We start from the raw sequence: 26,509 nt of genomic DNA, 5'->3' as shown, positions 1-26,509 counted from the left end.
CACTAGAAGTACCTCAAAGTATTAATCTGGAGAGAGGAAATTAATTTTAAGCTTGTGAAAGCTTCCAACACACAAATCAACAAACCGCTCCATAAATGTCAAGGGAACAGCTATCATTAGCTATGTCTGATGCTCTGAATGCAAAGTAATAGCGGGCCAGTTCAGCTTTCAAAACAACTACCTTGTCTTGCATTTAAAACACATACAAACCATAAAGATGCAAGATAAACATCCTGTCTGTACTGCCCACAACCAAAAATGCATCTCTGGAATGAAAGAAAACTGGAAGAGGGGCATGTTGGTTTTTTTTAAAGCTGGTTTAATACAATATGTGTTTTTATTATTTATTTCTGTGGCACCGAAAAACTAATTTTCGCTATGCAGCACTTATCTGGAAGTCCTGCTGTGTTTATGTAGCTTGAGAGGAAACAATTTAGCCAAACAAACTGGGAGATCTGAAATGCCGTATAAATAGATGATTTAGCAAAGGTAAACCTCTCAGCTAAAAATCCTTACTTGGGATTTGCACTATATTGTGGCACCTGTCACGGTTGGAATGTCTCATTCTATTGAGGGCAAAGTCTAATGAATATTAAGCATTTCTGAAGACCTGCCGGTGTAGATAATCCACGGCGCTGCATTTATTAGATATGAGATGACTGTGCTATGTGCTATGTTTATCACACAACAGATGGGAGTTGGGAACAAAACATAAAAGTTCTGTAAAGGTCCTTAAAGAAACTATTACTTAGTTTCCAAACTATGGATCACTGGGTAGGGTACTGATAAAAAGTCAAATTGCTGAAAAAAACAAAGAAGCCGTAATGACGCCATAATGGATCTTTTTTCTTAAAACATCATTTAAATGGGATTGCTTAACCCGTGTTGAGCATCTATTTCATGATTTTACCCACTACATCTTAAGAAAACAGTTTTAATACCACAACTCTAAAATCATCTTTCCACCAGACTGATAAAGAATAAAGCCACCTTGTTTTGGTTATCAGGTTGAACAGGCTGTTTAGGAAAATAACTGAAATTAAAGGCAACCTATAATCCAGCACTGATAATGTATTCAACACCTGGAAACAAGCTAATATTTCTGTATAGTTTGTAACTTGAAGAATAACTTAAAGAATCACCAAGTAGATCAAGAATGTCTGGGCAATACTGGAATTAAATTAAGATTGAACATGTTCAATCACCTTTTACAGAAAACATCAATGGTAAACTTGATTAAACTTTATAAGTGGTTTCATTCAGCTGAATTAGCTTGAGAAACATATTTGACAGCTGTTTACATATACAATTTACCACTCATTACTGAATGTTCATTCTTTTTTCAGCGTTCTTTTGTGTATTTTTTGTCTAAAGTGCTTTCATATGCTGCTAATAGGCTTAAAAATAAATATTTGATATTTTCATTGTAAGTATAATGAGCTCTTAATGCAAGGGTATTATGTGAATGATTAGATCCTTTTCTAAAATACCTGTTGTACTAAATAGTCTAACTTTGTTTGTATAGCTTTGACTAATTTCTCTTTAGATGATGAGCTTGTTACAGATTAGTGGTAGCACCCACACTGGTGTGTTAGCCCAAAGGTACAAGGTTCTTACAGTGCTGCTTCATATTCTACATATTGAGCCTGTGGGTTCAATGCTTCGGTACTAACTGTTTTGCTCTTCTTGGTTGAGCCACTAAATCCTCTGCTAGCAACATTATGTCCATATCTCACTCATATAGTGAGCAACAGGTAGGTGATACTCCTTAATCTATGTAGATCGTGTTCAGAGACCCTTCTCCTCAGCTTCGACTGAAGAATAGTTCCTACCCCAGAGGTTTCCCTTCTTCTTGAGGTTTTTTCATAAGGCAACACTACTTCTCACCTCCCACAGAACATGTCTATAGCTGGATGGGGATCACCTCCTCTCACATATACCTCTTAATATCCACAGCCTACAGCTACAAATATTCAACAGTAAGGGAAAGACTAACTCTATTAAATACTTAAGACCTTTTGTGATCTGATTTCCTTGTACATTCATAATACTACTCTGGACTCCTATACACCTTCTTATTCTAATCTTACTACATGTGAATGTGTAGAGTTAAGGGGTTGTTCACCTTTAGTACAGGTATAGGACCTGTTATCCAGAATGCTCGGGACCTGGGTTTTTCCGGATAAGGGATTTTTTTGTAATTTGGATCTCCATAACTTATATCTGCTAAAAATAATTTAAATATTAAATAAACCCAATAGGTTTTGTCTCCAATAATTATATCTTAATTGGGATCAAGTACAAGGTACTGTTTTAAAATTACAGAGAAAAAGGTAATCATTTTGAAAAATTTGAATTATTTGCTTATAATGGAGTCTATGGGAGAGGGCCTTTCCGTAATTCCGAACTATCTGGATAACAGGTTTCCGGATAAGGGATACCATACCTGTATAACATAGACATTGATATTCTGAGACAATTTGCAATTGGTTGTCATTTTTAATTTTTTTGTGCTTTTTTCAGTTATTTAGCATTTTGTTCAGTATCTCTCCAGTTAGGAATTTCAGCAGTTATCTAGTTGCTAGGGTCTTGTTTACCTTAGCAACCAGGTAATGCTTAGAATGAGAGACAGAAATATGAACAGAGGAATGACTTAACAATAAGGAATACAAAGTAATAATAAATAAAAATGATCTAAGCTCACAGAGTTACAGATTTTTGGTTGCCGGCATTAGTGACCCCCTATTTGAAAGTGGGAAAGATGTAGAAAAGGAAGGCAAATAATTAAAAAAATGATAAAAAATAAATAATGAAGACCATATGCAAAGATTATAAAAACAGAACTTTCTATTTAAAGGAGAACCACGCCTTTAAAGGAGAAGGAAAGGCTAAGTCACTTGGGGGTGCCAAAAATTTTAGGCACCCCCAAGTGACTTAAATCGCTTACCTTTTACCCCGGGCTGGTGCCCCTGTTCAGAGAGAACAGCACCAGCCCGGGGTAGTTGTGAGCGCTTCCTTCTGCATGCGCAGTAGAGTGAAAAGCCGAACTTTAACAACAAAGTCGTCTTTTCACTCTACTGCGCATGCGCCGGCCCAGGGATTTCGCCGCAGAAGAAAGAGGAAGAAGGAAGAGCTGCGCTGCAGGTACCCCGGGCTGGTGCTGTTTTCTCCTAACAGGGGCACCAGCCTGGAGTACAAGGTAAGCGATTTAAGTCACTTGGGGGTGCCTAACATTTTGGCACCCCCAAGTGACTTAGCCTTTCCTTCTCCTTTAATAGAAGAGGACTGTAACCCAGACCCCCCTACCCCAACCTTATTACCAGAAGGCTTGAAAGATGAATACTTACTTTTGTGCATTAATCACAGTGGATGGACTTTACAGTTATAAAATAAAGTCTAAATTTGCAAACTGCACATCTCACTATCTTTCTGCACGCTGTTAAAAAAAAAAATAAACGCCACCAACATACTGTTTGTGTCAAGTAACAGAATATAATTCTAGCCTTAGAATAATCTTTCTAGTTGATGGGCATCTCTGACACTCCAGCAAGCAGACAAAATTTTATTTTAGATCAGAATGATGCAAAATAGATATGTAAATTGTAAAAAAAAATTGTAAAAAAAAATTAAATTAAATGAAATTGTAAAAAAAAAAAGAGCCTACAACACATTAAACCCAATTTACATGATCACATGGGGGGGCATAAATAACTCAAACAATTCATACATGATTTTAAATAAATGATAATTTTATATATGGTTTTTGCCAAAAAGAAAATATAGGCCAAAGTACATATTACTGCCTTGAATGGAACTGTTCTTAATAAAACAAACAAGGCAGGCACAATTTCAGTGTAACAGTAGACTAAAATAGTTCAGATTACAAGTTAACCTAATAAACCACACACTGTTAAAATAAATTTAAAGACATGGCCAAAGGTAATGCCACCTGCAGTCTCACAGCCCTGCTCTGCCAGTTATTTCCATAGCATCAACCAATTCCAGAATGTTTTTATTTACAAAAAATCGAGATTTGTTCTTATTGTGTTAAGAATTTGACATTAGTGGCAGTAATTTCTCTGTGAGTGTAAACAGGAGGCTACAAACAAACAAGTCAGTGGCACCTATCAGATAGTCTTATGTTTTCTTTATAGAATGACATTTTGTTTTGTTGCTCAGCACCTTTCAATATAAAGCAATGTCTATGACCAAAAGGACAAATCATACAAAGCACGTTTGTTTTTTGAGGTTTTAATTTAACAAGGAAATTATAGTTTCTAATGTTAGTGTTCCTTGCTTGTTATGTTTTCATCCAATCAAAGTCTGTTCATTCTAGACTAAATGTGAACATGTAAAAAAAAGTATCCATTATTGCCTCTGAAATATCCAACTGTAACAAACTCTATGATATAGGTGTATATTTAAATCACATATACAGAAGGTGTCCTTCAGTGTCTTGGGTCCTCCAAGAATACCAGCTGCATTTTATGTGATCAAAAAAGCGTACAGCTGGAGTGGTAAAAAAAAACAGCTATGCAATTCACAAACCTCTGAATTACAGGAAGGCCATCTCCCATAGACTCCATTAAATCAAATAATTTACTTTTTTAGACATAATTTCCTTTTTCTCTGTAATAATGAAACAGTAATTTTAACTTCATCTCAACTAAGCTATAATAAACTTAAATACAAATTATGGAAAACCCCAGGTCCTAAGCATTCTGTATAACAGGTCTCATATATAATCACAGTAGGGAAATGTAAAATGCAGCCACACCTCTATATATATATATATATATCTGCTGGTCAAACAAAGCAAATTAACAGGTTAAAAGCCTCTATAATTATTGTACTTGCTTCCCATATACTGTACATATTTCTAAATTGCACAAAGAAACAATAATAAAAAAACCCAAAGAACCTTAGGGGCTGATTTACTAACCCACGAATCCGACCCGAATTGGAAAAGTTCCGACTTGAAAACGAACATTTTGCGACTTTTTCGTATGTTTTGCGATTTTTTCGGATTATTTACGAATTTTTCGTTACCAATACGATTTTTGCGTAAAAACGCGAGTTTTTCGTATCCATTACGAAAGTTGCGTAAAAAGTTGCGCTTTTTTCGTAGCGTTAAAACTTACGCGAAAAGTTGCGCATTTTTCGTAGCATTAAAACTTAAAAGGTGCAAAGTTTCGCGTAAGTTTTAACGCTACGAAAAAAGCGCAACTTTTTGCGCAAGTTTTAACGCTACGAAAAATCGCCAGATTTTACGCAACTTTCGTAATGGCTACGAAAAACTCGCGTTTTTACGCAAAAATCGTATTGGTAACGAAAAATTCGTAAAGAATCCGAAAAAATCGCAAAACATACGAAAAAATCGCAAAATACCGATCATTACGAAAAAAACGCAATCGGACTCATTTCGACCCGTTCGTGGGTAAGTAAATCAGCCCCATAGTCTTATAATATTTTATTCTTGTTGGCACTGGCCTCTGTTTAAAAGTTAAATTAGTAAATTGGTCAAACTTTTCAAATTTTGCCAACTTAACCTGTTTATTTAACTGAAAAGTTTTCATTCCAATACAGTTTTGACCTTTTCCCTACTTTGCACTATTTATGAAAAAAAATACCAGCATTGATTTCACGGATTGAAATTTGCTCACTAGCTCAAATATTGTGTCCCAGAACCATTAGCCTTTTTTCAGTGCATTTCTGAATTATATGATTGTGCTATATAAAAAGGGCTATGTTAATGACAAATGAGCCATTTCAGTGAAAGCAGCCCAGTTATATTATCAGATATTACCCAAATGGTAATTAGCCATCAACCAAGGCACTTAAGTTGTTTCAGAGTGAAATGGCTTCTAACATAGATAGGGATTAAGTGTCTCTGTGGTACAACTGTTACAAGAATAAGGCTCAAGTTTGCATTTAGAAATGTTCCAAAGATACATGACATATGGCATGGTCCAGTAATCCCCTCTACTATAGCTGTGTTATTTCTTAAAAATCTGGCAATAGTAGATAGCTTATAATTGGAGTTTCTAATGAAGCATTTCCAGTTACCAGACTTTATGTTCTGCTCAGTTACTTCAATCCTCCTATGAATGCTAGCCAAAATTGGATCACTGCATTTTGTATTTGTCTCTCTTTCTTTTATGCACTCATAATGATTCTTCCAGCATTTATTCAGTTACGTAGGGTGGGTCAGAATGTCATGGCTGCAAGGGTATTCGGTTTTGCTGCTTAATTGCAACTTATCTCATACGCTATAATTCAAAATAATATGGAATAATGGGAGATCATGCTCTTAAAACCAAATTTCATTTCATGTAATATCAAGAAACTGCTTTACCTGGGTATAGTGGGACTAAAACAAGAGGTACAGGTATCGGACCCCTTTTCCAGAAACCCATTATCCAGAAAGTTCTGAATTACAGAAAGGTCATCTCCCATAGACTCCATTGTAATCAAATAATTCACATTTTAATAATGGTTTGCTTTTTTTCTGTAACAATAAAACAGTACCTTGTGTTTGATCCTAACTAAGATATTATGAATCCCTATTGGAGCCAAAACAGTCCTATTGGGTTTAATTACTGTTTAAATACATTTTTAAGTAGACTTAAGGTAAGAGATCCGAATTAAGGAAATACCCCTTATACGGAAAACCCTGGGTCCCGAGCATTCTGGATAACGGGTCCCATACCTATACAGGCATGGGATCCCTTATCCGGAAACCCATTATCCAAAAAGCTCCGAATTAAGGAATGCCCGTCTCCCATAGACTCCATTTTAATCAAATAATTCAGAATTTTTAAACTGATTTCCTTTTTCTCTGTAGTAATAAAACAGTACCTTGTAATTGATCCCAACCAAGATATAATGAATCCTTATTGGATGCAAAACAATCCTATTGGGTTTAATTAAATAATTAAATTGGGTTAAATTAAATAATGTTTTATTGATTTTTTAGTAGACTTAAGGTATGGAGATCCAAATTACGGAAAGACCCCTTATCCCGAATACCCTTGGTCCCAGTATCAGTGGATAAAGTTCATTGGTTTGTCAAGCAGCTGCTCTGCTTGAAACACATTTAGGGGCTGATTTACTAACCCACGAATCCGACCCGAATTGGAAAAGTTCCGACTTGAAAACTAACATTTTGCGACTTTTTCGTATGTTTTGCGATTTTTTCGGCGTCTTTACGAATTTTTCGTTTCGTAACTTTTCGTTACGAAAGTTGCGTAAAATTTTGCGATTTTTCCGTAGCGTTAAAACTTACGCGAAAAGTTGCGCCTTTTTCGTAGCGTTAAAACTTAAAAGGTGCGAAGTTTCGCGTAAGTTTTAACGCTACGAAAAAAGCGCAACTTTTTGCGCAAGTTTTAACGCTACGAAAAATCGCAAGATTTTACGCAACTTTCGTAAAGGCTACGAAAAACTCGCGTTTTTATGCAAAAATTGTATTGGTAACGAAAAATTCGTAAAGAAGCCGAAAAAATCGCAAAAAATACGAAAAAATCGCAAAATACCGATCATTAAGAAAAAAACGCAATCGGACTCATTTCGACCCGTTCGTGGGTAAGTAAATCAGCCCCTTAGGGTGCACTCTATCTAACTCTTCTAGCTTCTTCATAATAAAAAGCTCCACAGAAATAAAGTATCTGTCAAGTAGTATGCCTAAGGGTCACATTTATAAAAATATAATATTAGAACTCACTACTAGCGATGAGCAAATCTGTCCAATTTCACTTTGGCAAAAAATTCACAAAACTGTGGAATAATTTGGAAATGGAAATTACAAAACGCTGCTGCTGCGTAACTTTTTTTTCCTCAGAGTTTTTCCTAGAGTTCACCATTTTATAAATATACTTTTAAAAACCCCATAGGAATATTCAAGTAGTGAGTTTTTCTGTGGTGAGCTCTAATCTCACATTTGCCCCTATGTATTAATTTATTAATGCTCATGTTTGACAGTAGTGCTGATGGAAGCTGTGCTTCACTTGGATAAGTAACCCAGATTATATCTTTTGAGACCAAAATAGAGATTTCCACCCAAAGTTTTAAGCAATATGTGTGAAGCAATCGAAAAATCATGTATGGTGGTAAAAACTCATGTTTAAGGGCTTATTTTCATTAGCAGACAGAATGGATTGTACAGGAAAACACAACAAAAGAACCTTTAGTATGCTCAAAATAAATTACAATGAAAAATTGAAGCTTTGGGAAAAGTTAATCAGAACACGATTCCCAAAATCCAAACTCAAATGTGAAAAGCTAAAGAAAAAAAGTTGTTCTATAATAGCTCGGTTGGGTTTCCTGATCTCAGAGCAAATGAGAATCTGTTGGCTGTTTGAAACCCAAGGTGCAAAAGCATTATCCAACTAGCCCAAACATGGAGAAAATCTGCCAAAATAGGCCAAAATAACACCCAAAAGGTGTGCAAAATATTTAACAATTTATTGTTATTATTTAAGAGGTAGCTCTACAAAGTGTTGCATTTAATTGATTATGCAAAAAAATATATTATATTGTTTTATGTGTCTTAAAGTCTTTTTTCCCTAAAATAATAATAACAATGTCACATTCGAATACCTCAAATTTCTATGTTTCGTGTTGTTTTTAATGGGTCACATCACAAAGCTTGAAAAATAAAAAACTCTGAAAACTCAAACTGGCTAAATTGTTTAAAATTTTACCTAGGACAGCCCCCATTGACTTCTACATGAATTAACAAGCTTTTTAGGTTTTACATTGGAGTTTTTTTGTATTTTTACATAATTCAAACTCATGATTAATAATGCAAAAAACTTAAATTGCAAAAAATAGAACATTGATAAATATCCCCCAGGGTAGAGCTAAAATATTTATTAAAAAATTATCATTCTAGGCAGTAGTGGAACTTCTACTTTTTGTATACATTTTGGATGGACAATATTTAGGTTTTTCCCTTAATTATTTCTTATGACTACCAGCATTAATGATATCCGCATTCCCCAATTAATTCAATAAAACTTTTATTTTATCAAAAGAAGTCTTAGAAGGGCAGTGCCATTTATAGATTTGTATATATTATATATTTCAGCTAAAATGGGTTTTAATCATTATCAGCTTCAGGGACTAGTGCCAAAAGTAATGCATAATGTATCAGTGCTATATAAATGAAAACATAATGATAATTAAGTGCTATTTATGCAGCCTAGCAAATATCAAAAATGGTCTAACAGGTGGCAAAGTCCCCCAGATATGATGCAGCTTACTATGGTTTGGTAGGAAGCTAAAAATATAAAAAACATTTAATGGAGATGAATGGATATCTATCTATCTTCTTGCACAAAGTCTAAAAGAGTAATTTTTAGGGTTTGACTGGAAACACAGTTTGGTTGTTTCTGTGGAAAACTAGGCATTATAAACAACTATTTATTTAAAATGGAGTGCTTTTGGTCTCCTTGAACTTGCATAACCTCACTGATTATTCTATTGTATGTCTAGCTTATCTTTTATCTAGCCAGTCTGCAGTCTAGTGCCTGCATCAAAGATAAAATATTGAATTTTTTTGTTAGTGGCAAAAACATCCCAAGACTTTTAAAGGGTTATTTGGCAAAAATTGGTTTCCTGCAGAAGAATCAGCCTCTCTTTTCTAGTGAAAAGTGGAGTTTTAATGGACTCCTCAGATCACAGACACATTGATATTGCTATAAGAGAAAAATGTATTGCTAACAGATACGTGGAGAAGTGTACATGGGCAGAGATATCTAACCTGACCCTGGAGAGAGTGGGTTTTTTTTATACGTTTTCCTAATAATAGCGGTGTGTCTTGGCCAAGGAGCCTTACAGTCTACAAGTAAAAACCTTGAGACCTTGAAAATAGGTTGTTATTACCTGAGCAAGATGTATGGCTCCTTTTGAAATAACATGAGATTTACTATCTCTACAAGGTCAGTTTAAGAACTTATGACAAAACTTAAAAGTGGTGTTTTTAGTTACTAAAGGCATGGTAAAGCTGTACATCAAATTGACTACATATGCAAGATATGATTTCACAAACAAGGTGATTATGGAAATTCCTTTTCAAAGACAGAAGAAGTATTTTGCATAAATTTAGCTAAATTGAACAAGAAGGACAAATCTACTTTTTTAGCAACAACCCATAAAAGTTATATAGAACATACCATTGCCATTACAAACCAAGTACCTTTACACACAGCCATTGTTATGTGCAGATTTGGGCACACTAAACACAAAGTAACCGATTCTGTTTTTCTCTGCTTGGCTTGTCCCATGAGCCAGGGCCAAAACTAGGGGGTAGGCAGAAGAGGCACCTGCCTAGGGTGCAACAGTGAGGGGGACGCTAGGCAGGTACCTCTGTTGCCAAACCCTAGTCCTGGATCTCTTGCCCCCGTCACTCCCCCCTCAATGGCATGCATGTGTGCGTTCATGCACGGGGGAAGGAAGCAGAGGTGGGGGCAAGGTGGCCGGCTGGGTCGCCTAGGGTGCCCAACCGGATTGGCCCGCCTCTGTCACGAGCAGCCAGACATACATTTCAGCACAGTTGCTTGTGTTCTTAGCATTGTTTTAGATTTGACCCACATTCAAAATATAATAAAAGAAACACATTTTAAACTCACAAATTTATGTTTAAATACCAGTGCTATATATTGGATGTGTTTTGACGCACTCGGCATGTGTTCCAATTAACACACATTTAAATGTTTTTCTAAAGGTCCTAAGTGGATAGCTTGAATTAGAATCTTTCCATGATCTCAAGAACTGAACTTTAATGTGTAAATGTAGATAATTTAAATGGTTGGAAAATTCAACTTCTTTTCATCCCCACATGCCATTTTGATTATTAATGTAGATTTGGATTTTGTTAACTGAAAGGTTTTTAATTAGTTCCCATGGCCATGCTACTTTCAGAAAGAGTAGTAATGTGCTAAGCATGGGAGGGAAATATTTGCATGACCATCTATATTAATAATCTATGAAAAAGTAAACAGAGCTTATGAAAGTATTTAGCTTTTCTTTAAAATAATGTTGTGCATGAAAGTCTATAAATATAAAATAGCATACAAATCAGAGCCAGACAGCCACTGTTTTGAAGGAGAATGAATGGTGCAATCAATGGGGGGTGCAAAATAATGACTGTATTCATTCACCTGCACAGAAGTACCCCAGGCCCAGTTTTCTAACACCAGCCTGGGGTACTTCTATACAAGCAATCCTCTTCCTGCTTCTTCTTTCTTCAGAATCCCAGGGCCGATGCATGTACAGAAAAGTGAGATAGCTGCCTTCTTGTTAAAGTTTGGCTTTTCACTCTACTGTGCATATGCGCTTAGTGCAAAGAAAGAAGCAGGAAGAAGATTGCTCTCTCACATGTATTACGGCTGGTGCAGTTTTCTGCTAACAGGAGCACCAGCCCGGTGTATAAAGTAAGTGATTACAATCACTGGGGTAGGTAGGTCTAACATTTGGCTCCCTCCACTGATTGCAATTGCAACTTTTCTTCTCCTTTAAAGCAGTACCCTGTTATCAATGGTCCCTATCATTTCTAATTTTGCAGTATGTTTTTGTTGTTAAAGACTATTACATATGCAACACTTAGGGGCAGATTTACTAATGCACGAATGCTCGGAGTGTTCATTCAAACGCTCCAGGCGTATTTTCACCGGCTTTTTCGACACTTGCGTGACTTTTTCGTACACTTGCGTGGATAAAAACGGAAAGGTTTTCCCGCTGTTTACAATCGTTCGGTATGAAAATTTCGTGACTTTAGGATCGCCAGTACGATATTATTGTGACTAATACGATTTTTTCGTAAGTATTTTCGTGATATTTGCGATCTTCAGAAATTTTCGTATCCAATCCGACTTTGTCCCATTCGGAATTCGAACTCGCGTTTTCATGAATGTGCCCCCTAGCATCTCTGCTCGCAGCAATGATCAAAACACCACTACTGATTTTTATGGTAAACAGACCAGGACTCCCAATATCTTGAATAACTTTAAAACATGCCAGCAAACCAACACCCCCAAGCTCAACCCAAACTCTAGCCAATCATTTAGGGTGATGTCCCATCATACAGAGATGCCTGCTCCATTAACAATAAATTTTGATGCAAGCTACACTGCTGATTTGAAATCCAAAGAGAAATTGTTTTATGTATGTTACAAAGGGATCAACAGCAATCCATATTACACAGCAAATGATGTGTTTTCCTTATTTCCAGAAACTATTCCTAAGCTTGACCACTTCAGTCCCTATACTAGTGCCACTGACACTGCAGGTACAAACCTTCCTGGCTGCCTTGTTGGAGCCTCTTACTGCTCTACTTAATACCCTGGTACCACCTCTCATAAGGGTGCATACGCAACTGAGTAGAAACATCTCTGAGGGGTACTTAACACATGCGGGTTTCCAGACTGGGCCTTTGTTAAAACCGGTAGAAAGAGAAGCAATAACACCAAAACTACCAGTGGAAAGCATGACAGGCAAAATAACTTGGTCCTCCTAAAAAACTTAGAAGGATGTATATAAACACCACATCCCTATTAGCCACATCCCCAGCAACACAGTGAGACAGCAATTGGTTCACCCAAAAGACCCAATGGTGCAGCACAGAAGAGCCAGCTCCTCAGGTGCCGTATACCTACATCTAAAAGAAAAAGGACACACGTTTGAAGACTGCCAAGTTCACATTCTGGACAGGGAGAAGGACTGGTTCAAAAGAGACGTTAAAGAAGCCATATATGGGAAAATGTTAAAAACAAGCTTGAATAGAGGCTGGGGAGTGCAACATCTGTTGTCTGCCACATACAATACTGTTTTGGCACATATAAAAACGATCAGCGCACCAGAGCACCCTTTAGATAAGAGGAACGGAACTTTCATTTGAAGCAGCCTCACTTCACAGTGAGGTTGGGGAATTGCCCTTCCTAGTGATGTTGTAATGGCAGATTCTGTTAATGCCTTTAAGAGGGGCCTGGATGAGTTCTTGAACAAGCATAGTATCCAAGGCTATTGTGATACTAAAATGTACAGTTAGTATTGATGTTGGTATATATGGTTGATCTATGTGTATACATAGTGTATAGATAGGCCAGTATAGGTTTACTTAGAAGGGTAGAACCCTATGTAACTACTGTAACTATGTAACTTTACCTTCATGAGATCCCTGACCCCATGCTGGTTATGATAAGCGGACTGAAGCAACATGCCATGGTATTTATTCCAGGAAGACCTTTGAACAAGTCTTTCTGAACTGAGAAACCCAGTTGGATGACTGGCGAAAAATCGCCAAGAAAAAAAACCCCCTGTAAGTCCAGTTGATTTTACTTATTACTACAAATGTACCATAACCTGGATGAATGAGAACCTTCAAAAACATTCCAACTCACGTTAACTGAAGGCACTTCACCCCCCAATTTTTTTTTTATTTTTTTTTTGTGAGTCTATCAATGCATACGGAGCATTATAAAGAATAAACTGACTTTTTCCAGATTTGGAACCAGACAGAATAAAATGGAATTGATTAGCTCATGTGTTTAGTTGTGCTTTAGAGTGGACCTGTCACCCAGACATGAAAAGCTGTATAATAAAATTCCTTTTCAAACTAAACATGAAACCAAAATTCATTTTTATATTAACACATTCAAACCCATTATAAATGCATTCAAAAATCCCAGCTGTCAATCATATACTGCCTGCCCTGCTGAGGCGGGCAGACAATTACTTAAACTTTCCATTCAGCACTCCCTACCTTCTCACCATATAATTGTGTACCCAGTGCATGGGCAAGGACATCAGGTCCCCCATTCTGGTACATACACAAGATGTTGGGGTGATACAAAGCTCGCCTTAATAACAGTGTCCGCAAAATAGAAGCTGCCTGCTGGTTGTGATTGCATATTCCCAAGACTGAAGGAAACAAGATTGATATCATTTATATAGTATGTGAAGTTAATTTTGCTTAAACACAATAGAAAGGAAATTGGAATTATTTCTTAGGGTGACAGGTCCCCTTTAATCTGTGCCTTTAAACACAAGTCAAACACACAAAGAAAAACCCATGTGTAAGAGCCCTAAAGGGCCACTGAGAGTTTATACATCTTTTTTTGTTTATAGTTAAAAACTTTTACTTTGTGATGCTACCATATTAGTATTTGGAAGAATGCAGCCCCATATTATTGAAAGAAAAGATAATACAATGTACAGAAAAAAAGCTTTGTGTTCCCAAAAAATGCATCCTTTAGTATACAAAAGGGTAGTGGAACAGCACCACAGTCTAGTATCATTGTGTCTTTAAAGATGATGTGGCTTTAGATGTTTGTATCTTCAGGCAAAACACCAGCTCTCAGAACTCCAGAATGCCCAATATGCCAGATTTTCTCATTCATTTTAGTATTAGTGTTTCCTCTTGTCAAGAGTTTCCTTTGGTGGTTGACATAAGCCACATGGCTTTTCTTTACTAAGATTCAAACATCGTAGAGAGTTGGTCTGTGATGTACTACACTTCATATCTTCTTTCTGCTTCCTTTACTGAGAATCTTTTTACAAAACAAGAACCCTAATTCGTGCCAGATTCTAACTATTGAGAAAGAGCAAAACTAAGACAAAGATAATTTCACATCCTAGGGTGAACCATTTCTAGAACAAAAAAAAAACAGGTTAGATCTATCCTTTCAGTGGAACAAAAACTAAAGCTTACAATGATATGTGGCCCGATTAATTAGTATGAATAATTACTGGGGGTCAGGGGGATCATTTTCATAATAGGATAATTGCATAATAAAGGGTCAAGATTTTATCCAATAGATTTTACATGGTAATGTTATATTTCCTAAGTGGGTTATAGATTCACCATGAAAGAAGCAAGCTTCCTCCCTTATTTTATTAATTTCCTCACTATAAATTTGTCTTACACATCCAGTGCTTGATGCAAAAAGCATTTCATAGCTTAATAATAGTAATTTTAATTTGCAGTGAGGTGTATTTCAAATATAATAATTCATGTGCAAAGGCCAGGACATTACAAACTATATTTATTTCACCTAAAAATGTCATATACTGTATAAACTGTGCCATTCTTCACATTTAGCTGTATAGAAACCTGCACATCAGTTTGCCAGAGAATGGAGGACACTACAAGCAGGTGTAGGAGCTTACGGGCCGGTTGTTTGATCTAAAAGAAGAAATCCAGTGAAGTCCCCCTTCCCTAAGCCATTTGGGGTAGGGGGAGTTGGGATGAGAGGACAGAGTATAACTGTGAGTTACATATGCTGTTTTAACAGTCTGCAATATTAATCTCAAATACCTTTCCTTGTCCTTTAATAAAACTAAAGTAAATCAGGCAAAGTAAGCCTAAATCTAAAACCTTTTATGAAGTTAAAAGATTTTTTTTAATTCCAGATGCTGCTTTATGGAGATGCCCAGCAACATTATATACTTCATCATACCTAGTAACTACATTTTAGAATGGCTTCAAATACCTAAAACATATATCCACAGAAAATATTTGCTGCTATGAAGTTATGCCAATTGGCAGCTCACCAGAAGAAAAAGAAGCAATTATTGCACAGCAGTACAACAAAGCCACATGGTTAACAACATCACTAGGTGGCTCAATCTAATGTGGCTAGGTCCTGTTTAGAATCTAGATAAATTGTACAGAGTTATCACTTGGGTATTGGGTGCTGTGGCGGGAAGGTATTTGCCCACATAACCGCTGAAACTTGAAAGTACAGGGTTGCAGGGATTGCTGAAGTTTGAAATCTTAGCAAGTACTGAGAAATGCCATCTACAGAATTCCTCTTTCAGCCATAAGATTACACCGCAGGGCACAGCGAATTTATTGAGCTACTAAAATGCTATGTGAATGACTCCCACATGCAACCAGCCAAAGAAAACAATAAACATTCTGCACTGAGATAGACCATTGCAATGCATTTAATTGCCTTAACCTCCTGTGTATATTTCATTTTAAATAATGCTGGTTGCAATGCTGGGGTCCTGAATTCAATCAATTCAATCCTGACCAGAGCAATAGCTATAGGTTTCCTCTACTTCAAAGGGAAATTGAATTGGCTCCTAATTGATTTGACCATATACAGTATATATATATATCATAATAAAATAATTAAACACAGACTCTTCATAAATGGTTTTGCAAAAACAGAATTTGGAAGAAAAAAAAATCAATAAAACCTCTCTAAATACATGTCCATTAATTATGACAAGCTTTTTTATTACAGAATCTTTGCTCCCCTGACATTTCTTTAATCTTATTCACACAGACTTTACTCCTGAGATGTTGCTGTTCCCAAAAGGATTCGTAGCTTGACCTGGCATCTATTTAGGTTGTACACTAATGGTTAAAATAGGAAACGCTTCTTAGCCCTCAAAAAAGTTTTCTTTCAAATGGAAGAAAAAAGGAAAAGGTTGATTTAATGAGCAATAGATGATTTCAAGAGCACTGCAATGAATCTTCTTTTCTTCTGCTGAAATCTTAAAAGCCCTTCTGAGCTTGAGCTTTACTGCTGTGTTACCATAGGGGATGATATGAAAGAGTCGATAACCTTTCCTAACCTAGCGCTGCTAAACATATGAATCCCTTTTCCCCCTAAATATTACTTTTTGCGTAGGGCAATAAACGGGTACCATGGACAAGATTCATTAAATGACCACATCTCCATGACATTTTTCATACTTAATTTTCCATCCATTTTTAATTCTCTTGAAAAATGATTGCTTCTGTATATATTAAACTTCTGCTTGCCTAGTTAATTGCTTACAAAATGTAACCTACTGTAGTTTTTCCTGTGTTTAATTTGCCCCCAGGAAAAAATGATTTGCACAAATGGTTATGGATATGGTACCAAACAAGATGATTTGTGGCATATACATTGATGCACAGTGTTTTTCTACAATACATACATTGATTTGAATTAATTCATATAATTAATGGAAACCCAATCATTCAAGTGTGAGCCACTCACTTCTGCATTTGGAAAACATAATTTTTACATAATTTCATTGGGAATTGATTACTCCAAAATGACCATTACTTACTTCCTTACCAAGTGGAACCTTAAGCGATACCGCCATTTAAAAATAAACCGTTTTTTAAAAAAATAAATGATAACATTACTTTTATCATTTTGCTATACAAGTACGTTCTGAAGCTTTTCCATCACCTATCTGATCCCCCATGTTCCTCTATGAGGGGGCTGCCATATCTGTGCAGCAGGAGTCTGTTAGCATTAGACGCTATAACTCACAGGCTGAGAAGGGACAGTCAGGTTGGCAAACCAGTCGGGTTTAGGAATTTCAAGTATCAATTACCAACAAAAGAAGCCCTATCAGAGAAACACAATCAACATGACTTTTTATGTTAATATTTTGAAAATTATTTTTCATATGACTATCACTAAAATGTGATCTGGGCCATAATACTTATGGAATCTTTTCCTTCCCTGAAATTTTAAAGAGAGACCCAAGACTTCAGTCAGAGCGAATAGTATGCCAGCTCCAAATAACATTAATAATCATACATTTGATATTACTATTACATCACAGAAAATGTTGTCAATTCAACAGGCAAAATACAACTTCCTAAATAAATAAATAAATACAAAACCTACTTGAGATTTAGGGACAGTTGTTGCTCCTTTGATTTCACCAGATCCCTTACTTTAAAAGTACTGCAACCCAGGAGACTTTTCTAGAGAGGAGAAAAAAAGAAAGGCTTAATTTCCAAATAGAGTTTTTATGCTGACAGAAAACAAATATGTGAGTAAATAAAGCTGTGAATAAAGGTCCTGGGAATTTTAATATCAGTTCTGCTCAGGGTACTTTAATAGCGCATGTACTTGAGAAATTTAAAACTAGCCTGAGAAACAGTGGAGTAGTAAATATTAGAAGATCTACAGTACTAAATGTGTAAAATATTATGCTGTAATTACCATATTATTAATGATTTGTAATGAAATCTATATTTAGCATGCTTTATGCGGCCAATTAAATGGCATTTGCAGAAAGATCCAGATTTATCCAACAATTTTTCACAATGTGCTAAATCAAGTAACACAAACTACTCCACAAAACGACTCTAAAATATGGGGGAAAGCATTTAATTATATGCATTAAGCAGCAATATTTTCTGCAGTAAAAGGCAGTCATAGCGCTAGATGGTTCTGAAATGCACATTTTAGCAACTATAAAAATATATATTAACAGCAGTTTTGTGCCTGACAAAACTATTTATATTTTGTAACTTCATACTGAATGCCATCTAATAATGTTTCAGAATTATAAGGGGCACATTTTTAACACAGACCAAATTCAGGGCAGCTCTTAAGATGCAGACAGAGTATAGACAGAGTATAGACATGACATCCCAGATATACAGCAAGTGTAATGCTATACCAGAAGCCAACACTCTAATGAATATGCATGATGTTAATGTTATGTATGTAGAGCAGGGGTCCCCAACCTTTCTTACTCGTGAGCCACAGTCAAATGTAAAAAGACTTGGAGAGCAACACAAGCACCATAAAAGTTCATGGAGGTGCCAAATAAGGGCTGTGATTGGCTATTAGGGGCCTCTATGCACCCTATCAGCTTACAGGGGCTTTATTTGGTAGGAAATCTTGTTTTTATTCAACCAAACCTTGCCCCCAAGTCAGGAATTCAAACATAACTACCTGGTTTGGGGGAACTGAGAGCAACATCCAAGGGGTTGGGGAGCAACATGTTGCCCCTGAGCCACTGGTTGGGGATCACTGATGTAGAGTATCTAGAGACACTGAACTGAGCAAAAAAATTGTGATTGGCTACAGTTTACATCACTTTAAGTAGATCCTTTACAGATTAATGCCTCCTTGTCTTTGGATTTTAACACCTCTACTGAAAAGTCATATATAGCAAAAAGCATTTTATTAAATCACCCATATTACTCCACAGCCAACAGCATTAAAACAAATGTGACAGTCATGGCGGTTTAAGTAATACAGTGGTCCTTAATATTCTAGGTGTTTGAAACTCAGGTTAAGGGTAGCATTATAAAGAGGTGGTGTTAAAAAAAAATGTATTTAGCTTATGCTGATGTTGTACATTGTTTGCAAAGCCCTCAGTTTTATAAGGGCTTTTCACCTTTAAGATATTTTTTTTATAGAATAACAATTCTCAGCAACTTTTAAATTAGATTTAATTTTGTATCTGTTACAGTTTTTGAGTTATTTGCCCTTTTCTTCTGACTCTTCATCTTTAAAGGAAAACTATACCCCCAAACAATGTAGGCCTCTATATAAATATATTGCATACACAAGCTCATATGTAAAAGCCTGCTTCATCTCAATAAACCATTTTTATAAAAATATACTTTTTTAGTAATATGTGCTATTGCGTAATCCTACTGTAAATAGAAAATTGCCATTTTAAGAATTAAGGGCCGCCCCCTGGGATCATAGGATTCACAGTGCACACAAACAAGCCAAGACACACATACATGCTAGGTCACATCAGCCAATTAATGGACAGAGTTCTGCCTTTTGCTCCCACACTACTTCCTGTTACAGTTAAAGCTGCATTATTTCTGGCCATGTGATCTCTGAGGGAGCACACAGCCCACCATTAAATGAGGGATCAAGGGAAAGGATGTTAAAGGGCAATATTTACTGATATATTCCAGTTTGGTGAGATTCTTTACACAGCGCTGCGGAATATGTTGGCGCTTTATAAATAAATGTCAATAATAAATAATAATAATAGGTCGCTTAACATAATATAAGCTATATGTTGGTTAAGTATTCATTCTGGAAGTATACTTTTCCTTTAATATGGGGGTCACTGACCCCAGAAACCAAAAAACCTATTACTCTGAGGCTTCAAATGTTATTATTTTTTGTTATTTATTTTTCTATTCTATTCATATTTCTGTCTCTTATTCACACCACTGCTTGGTTGCTATGGAAATTTGGACCCTAGCAACACCGGAGAGCTTCTGAAGAAAGAGCTAACTAATCTAAAAGCCATATAATAAATCAAAAAGACCAGTTGCAAATTGTTTTAGAAAATAATTAACAACAACTAAGGGGGTCATTTACCAACGTTCATATTTTTTTCTAAAGTGATTTGTGTTTTTTTGCACTAAAACTATTCATGCTATTTAAGTGATGTAAAATTCATGATTTAATATTTTTGCACAATTTGGCCTCTAAATTTTCTTTTTAAGAAGACATGCTTTTCTCATTGTAAGTTTAGTTGAATTTTGATAAATCTGCCTCCAAAAGTTGGTTAGACTTGCTTGGGTGCTTAACATAGTAGTAGTAAAAGTTTCCCTTGGACCCAGTTTACTAAACACATTAATAATGTATTATAATTAGGCAGAATGAACGTTAAGGAACAGTAACACCAAAACAGAAAAATGTGTATAAAAGTAATTACAATATAACGTACTGTTGCCCTGCACTCTGAAAGTCTATATAAACAAAGCTGCTGTGTAGCCATGGGTGCAGCCATCGAAGGAAAAAAGGCAAATGTTACTTAGCAGATAATAGAGAAAACCCCTATTATTCTGTGGGGCTTATCTGTTATCTGTTATGTAACCTGTGCCTTTTCTCCTTTCATCCAGCCGGAATGGCTGCCCCCATGGCTACACAGCAGCTTATTTATATAAACTATAGTAGAGTTTCTGTAGCAAACACACCGGTTTTACCAGTGCAGGGTAACAGTGCATTATATTTTAATTACTTTAAAATAATTTCATTTTTTTGTGTTACTGTTCCTTTAAAGCAAAGCGTGGTAATACCAAGGGGACTAAAGCATTTTCTATTCTACCACATTTTTTTTTTAAAAACCTTGCTGCTTTTTTCTATTATTTATTTCAATTCTCTTTTTGTGTCATTCCTCCTAGTTTGGAACTCACGCAGCCATCAATTACTTTATAACTTGTGTTTTGTACTGCCTATGATTATTATTTCTTTGCGATGAAGTAATCGATTTGGATGTATCTACATCAGTACAGTAATTTCTGCAGATAAGCAGCCATTACTGGAAAATGCAGATATCAATAATAATGTGTGAACTGCACAGAGCAAATTCTGAATTTCTAAGCCCTTAAATTCATTTTCATACTGCAAAATTGCAAATTGATTTGTGAATTTATGCAGCATATTGATTCTCCTATCTGCCTAAATTGGATCCACATTGTGAAACTGCATGGCAAGTCTCTGCATTAAATTATATAGTTTGGATCTTTGTTTATCTTGAGTCATTTTGTAGTTGTATTTAAACAGATTTCTTTTTACTAGCCCTATATCTGAAAACCTTAAATCCATTACATCCATCCTATACCGGACTCTTTCTTTTGGTAATACACAGGCAGATAATGAAAGGATTAGCATCTCCAAAAGAGAACAGTTTACTATAAATATGCCTTTAAAAGCTGCCTATTGAACCTCCCTCTCCTTGTAAACTTTGCCATGGGCCCATTTCAGTAAATAACAATTCATAATGTGTAAATTACTGAATATCTCCTATCTGCTTCCAGACCTATTCAGTGTCTCTTGTAGCATTTTTTTTTTTTATTATGACTACACCCTTAGGGAAAGAGAAATCAATTAGTAGCACTGATGTGCAGCAGTGTTTTTTAATTTTCAAATTCGATGAAACTTGTTTTCCTGAATGTCTAATGTTTACTAAAAAAAGTTACAAAGTCGCTGTGAGAAAAGCCGTAAATAAACTCAATTTTTTTTCAATTGTTGCCGCGAAAAAGTCATGATTTCCGCACTAAACCCAGCAAAATCTCTAAATTTTCAAGACAAAAAAAAAAAAAGAACTTTGAGGAAAGAGAAGGGACCTTTGCCATTGACTACTACATTAACTCGGCAAATTTAATCTGGCAAATTGTCAGCATACTCACTATCCTGTAATTTAAGATGACGTTCTACATACTAGTTAATGACCTAACACAGTGCTGTCCAACTGGCGGCCCGCGACCCCACTCTGTGTGGCCCCCCACCTGTCTGGCTGCTTTGATGGCTTACCTTTGAGTAAGCATTAAATGGTATCAGTACTGAGATTAACTGGCCCCCTGCATGGTTCTCACCTCAGATTCAGGCTGTAATCCCTCTGTATTGTTTAAAAATGTAATCCCCTGTGTTTTTCACACCTTTTACTACCTGCATTGTTCACCCCCTGCAGTGTTCACACCTCAGGCTCAGACTGTAATCACTCCCATTGTTCACTTCTTCACACTTCAGACAAAGGTACTGTAGGCAGAGTATGGCACACACAGGCAGCATAGGTCAGGGAGGGTATGGCACACACAGGAAGGGTAGGGCAGGCAGAGTATGGCACACACAGTCAGGGTAGAGCAGGCAGAGTATGGCACACACAGGCAGGGTAGGGCAGGCAGAGTATGGCACACGCAGGCAGGGTAGGGAAGGAAGAGTATGGCACACGCAGGCAGGGTAGGACAGGCAGAGTATGGCACACACAGACTGCATAGGACAGGCAGAGTGCTGCCTGTGTGTGCCATACTCTGCTTGCCCTATGCTGCTTGTGGGAGGTGAACCTGGCAGGGTTTGTTGTGGGAGTTTGTTAGCAGTTGTAAATAGCCATTAAATGGTCCCTAAGGTGTGTAATTATGTACTGGGGGTTGCTCTGCTATCCACAGGGGAGGAGGAGGCATATGGAATTTAAGGGTATATCTTAATATGACATAATTCTTTCACATATGAATGATGGTTGATATCCCCACAGTAAGGACCAAGCATTTGGAATTTTGCTGTGCTACCACCATTGTGATAAAATAGGTGTGGTTTGAAGTGGGTGTGGTTTCAAAAAGGGGAGTGGTCAAAACTGGCTTCAATTAGCGGCCCTCCACCATGTATGCTAGAGAAATTCCGGCCCTCGGCACCGTAGAAGTTGGACAGCACTGACCTAACATATAGTTCCCATTTTGCATCATCAAAAAGTTGCAAAACAATGGAAAAAATTTAGAAAATATCAAAAAATTCCCACACAAAGGGAGTGTTTTTTTTAGTGGTTTATTTTAGCACAAAATGCATTAAAGTCGATGGGTGTTTTTTCACTGCGTTTAATTTGTGGTGGCTTCACAAGAACATATGTCAATGGCAAAATGCAGAATTTTGCCACAAATACATGGCGAAAAATTTGGTTAATCCCTAATTATAGGCAAATCCAATTGCATTGTAATTTGAAAGCTATTGACTATTAATAATTTCTTCTGTCTCTGCCCAATCTCTATATCTCTAATCCCATTCAGATCATATTCATGATAATACTTGGATTGCTGTGTGGTAAGCATGTAAAGCAGTTGAACTGTAATATGGACTCTTTATATATGATAATGTGTGTGCAGGAATACAAAAAATTATATTATTGTTATTATTATTTTTCATTATTCTCTCTGTAGCTCACTAATCAGGGCTGAAATGTTGCTGTGGTTTACAGTTCTAGAGAAAAATACACACATCTTTTGTGTGTCTTTGAGTAACAGTCTGTAACCTGCTGCATGTATGCTTGTGCGAGACGGTATGTGGCTAAATAGGAAAAAAAAGTTCCATTAATGGTTCTTGGTTTGTTTGAAGGCCCCTGGAATAATAACCAGAGCTACCACTCCAATGATCAGACATAGGGGTCCAGTAATTAAAGCACAAATTTTCGCCTATTAAAAGGCGGAGTAACCGCAATAATTTCTGAAAAATTTGGTTGTATGTAAATATTGTGGTTGCGATCCGAAAGTCACAAAATTTTGAACAATTGTAAACAGTGCGAAAACCTTTCTGGCTTTGAACCTTCAATGCATGATTTTGGAAGCCTCCCATAGGGCTCAATGGCACTCTGCAGCTCCAACCTGGCCCAAGGAAAGTCTCCCATAGGGCTCAATGGCACTCTGCAGCTCCAACCTGGCCCAAGGAAAGTCTCCCATAGGGCTCAATGGCACTCTGCAGCTCCAACCTGGCCCAAGGAAAGTCTCCCATAGGGCTCAATGGCACTCTGCAGCTCCAACCTGGCCCAAGGAAAGTCTCCCATAAGGCTCAATGGCACTCTGCAGCTCCAACCTGGCCCAAGGAAAGTCTCCCATAGGGCTCAATGGCACTCTGCAGCTCCAACCTGGCCCAAGGAAAGTCTCCCATAGGGCTCAATGGTACTCTGCAGCTCCAACCTGGCCAAAGGAGATTCACAATACCAAAGCTTAAATGAATTCTGAAATGGTCATAGTCTTTGCGAAAAATACAAATTTTTTTTTGTGGAATTTAATGAAAACCACTAAAAAGTTGTACTATTTTAACGATATTATCATGGTCAATAAGAAAAGTTCTAACAATTAAAAAAAAAATGAATTTTTCTAATTCGTGGTCAATTGTGCTGTTTTGCACTTTTTGGCATTTGAAATCTACAAAACTAAAGACACTCATTTAAAAAAAAAAAAGGCCATGTGATCATATAGGGAGTTAGCAATACCAGCACCAGCAATAGGTTGTCACTGCATGTTTTATATAGTCATTTTAAATCTTTACAGTATGCAATAAAAGCTAAAGGACTGAAGAAAATTTAATATAATACCATATGGCACAAATTCAAGTTTGTCTCGGCAAATTAATGTGTAGGAGAAATAAGATAACTTCTACTTATTTAAGTTGAATTCTTCCATATTCTAAATCAAGCCAAGAAAGCATTTTTTCATAAAGGCAAGGTCACTTTATTCCTCCATGGAAGATTTTTTTAACCAAAGTGAAATGAAAGAAAATATAGATTCTTGATCAAAATTAAATAATGCTTTGGTCAATAAAGCATTATAGAGACTTGATGGACTTTTTTTCTAAGGTCTGCTTTACATAGAAATAAAGTTAAACTTCTTTCCAGTATTCAGAGTTAAGACTACAGTATAAGATTGTTGTTAGCAAAAGATCCTTTATGAAAAAAATGCTGAAATTTTAGTTTAGAAGCATTTCTAAATCGATCTACACAAATCTTTAAAGCATTTTAGCCTTAGTTTTTGGTTTAGTAATCTTGCTATACTATACCATTATTGCTTTAGGTTCATAACCAAAGAGTTACAATATCATTACAATATCTTGTGTAAATATACCACGCTTTAGCCAGCTGGAGGTCTATGGGCTGGTTGTGCCCCTTTAAGGTATTTATCTGAAAGCTTGACTGCCTGTAAGATCCACTGACTGATGTGAAGGGCAACATCATAATTTGAACTGATGACACTCTTAGTTCACATGCTTATAGATATATGGAATCACTGTCAAAACAGTTATGATTGCTGTAAATCCAGGGGTATTCAGGGCAGCAAATTAGCTTTGAACTGTAACCTCACTCTTCAGGATAAAGCACCAAATTCTCTATTTAGAGCCACCACTAGCAAGCAAGTCTCACCACTGGAAACCTCTGGTATGCATTTGAGGAGTAAGGGTTAGATATCTTTGCAGGCATCACAGCATTCCAAATAGCAAGCATATTACTGTTGAGTTCTAGTTAAGCTTATATAGCTGGGAACCAGGAAAATAGCATACATAATCCTGCAGCACAATATTATATAGTAATGCTACAAATAGAGGCATTTAGCTCAGATATCTCATTATTTCTTTCATAGAATAGATTATTGCATCTTTCTCCATAGACATTAATGCAGTGATATACTGTATGTGTGGTGCACTCCAAACAAAGCATGTTGTATTTAGTTTGTATGTCAGGGGTTCATATATGCAACATGTGTTTAATTACAATAACAGAACACTATTGTAAAACAAATAATGGTTTTATAATAAAAGAAAAACTGTAATGACAGGATAGCCATAAGGAATAGGGATAAGCTTTAATCCATTTTAGGCTTGCCACCTTCAGGCTTAAGTCAGACCAAGCAGGGGAATGGCCAGTGACATCACGAGGCAGAGCTTCGGGAGTGGGGTCAGTGACACCAGGGGCAGGGCTGTGATGTCAGAGGCAGAATGCCGCATGATCTGATAGAGTCCTGTCTGGTTTTTCTAATTTAGAAGGTCAGGCAGGCAAGTCTTGACCTGGATAGCTCTCCCAAAAACTGGGTTGACGGTTCAAAACCAGACAGGTCTCAAACCGAATTAATCTACAAAACATATATGACTCGTTTCTATTGTTCTAGGCTATATTAAATTAAGACTGGTTTATATCAAGCAATGCAAAAATAAGTAGTGATTTTGAGCAGAAAATCGTTGAGTTTCATTATCTTTCTTAATTCGAGTTTGTTTGCACTTAAAAACTCAAATACAAGGTTATGGTTCGAAACCTTGAATGTCTGGTAGTTATTGAAGAAGAACTAAAGCCTAACTAAAGAAGTAGGGCAGAAATGTTGTGCATTATGTTTTGGGTTTCTGTAACAACCTATATCATTACTACTATAGTGATGTTGTATTCATTTTTAGGGTATTATTTTCCTTTAAGTGAATAAAACCCGAAAACTCAAAGTTAAAAATTTGTCATGTAAAAGCTTGCGAGT

General features: G+C 36.4%; 1 protein-coding gene across 7 annotated transcripts in view; it reads right to left on the bottom strand.

Moving 5' to 3' along the window:
- The window catches only part of inpp4b (inositol polyphosphate-4-phosphatase type II B), a 351,939-nt gene that overhangs the window by 138,144 nt on the left and 187,286 nt on the right, over positions 1 to 26,509 (bottom strand). For all 7 annotated transcript variants that reach the window (XM_031895514.1, XM_012955594.3, XM_012955592.3 and 4 more), the window contains one exon: positions 17,640 to 17,719. In XM_031895514.1, coding sequence (XP_031751374.1) covers positions 17,640 to 17,719 — 80 coding nt within the window. The remainder of the gene's footprint in view (positions 1 to 17,639; positions 17,720 to 26,509) is intronic.

This window comes from Xenopus tropicalis, chromosome 1 (assembly GCF_000004195.4).
Source record: "Xenopus tropicalis strain Nigerian chromosome 1, UCB_Xtro_10.0, whole genome shotgun sequence".
Classification (NCBI taxonomy): domain Eukaryota; kingdom Metazoa; phylum Chordata; class Amphibia; order Anura; family Pipidae; genus Xenopus; species Xenopus tropicalis.
Note: the sequence above shows the minus strand (reverse complement) of the source record. Positions and strands in the feature narration are given on the sequence as shown.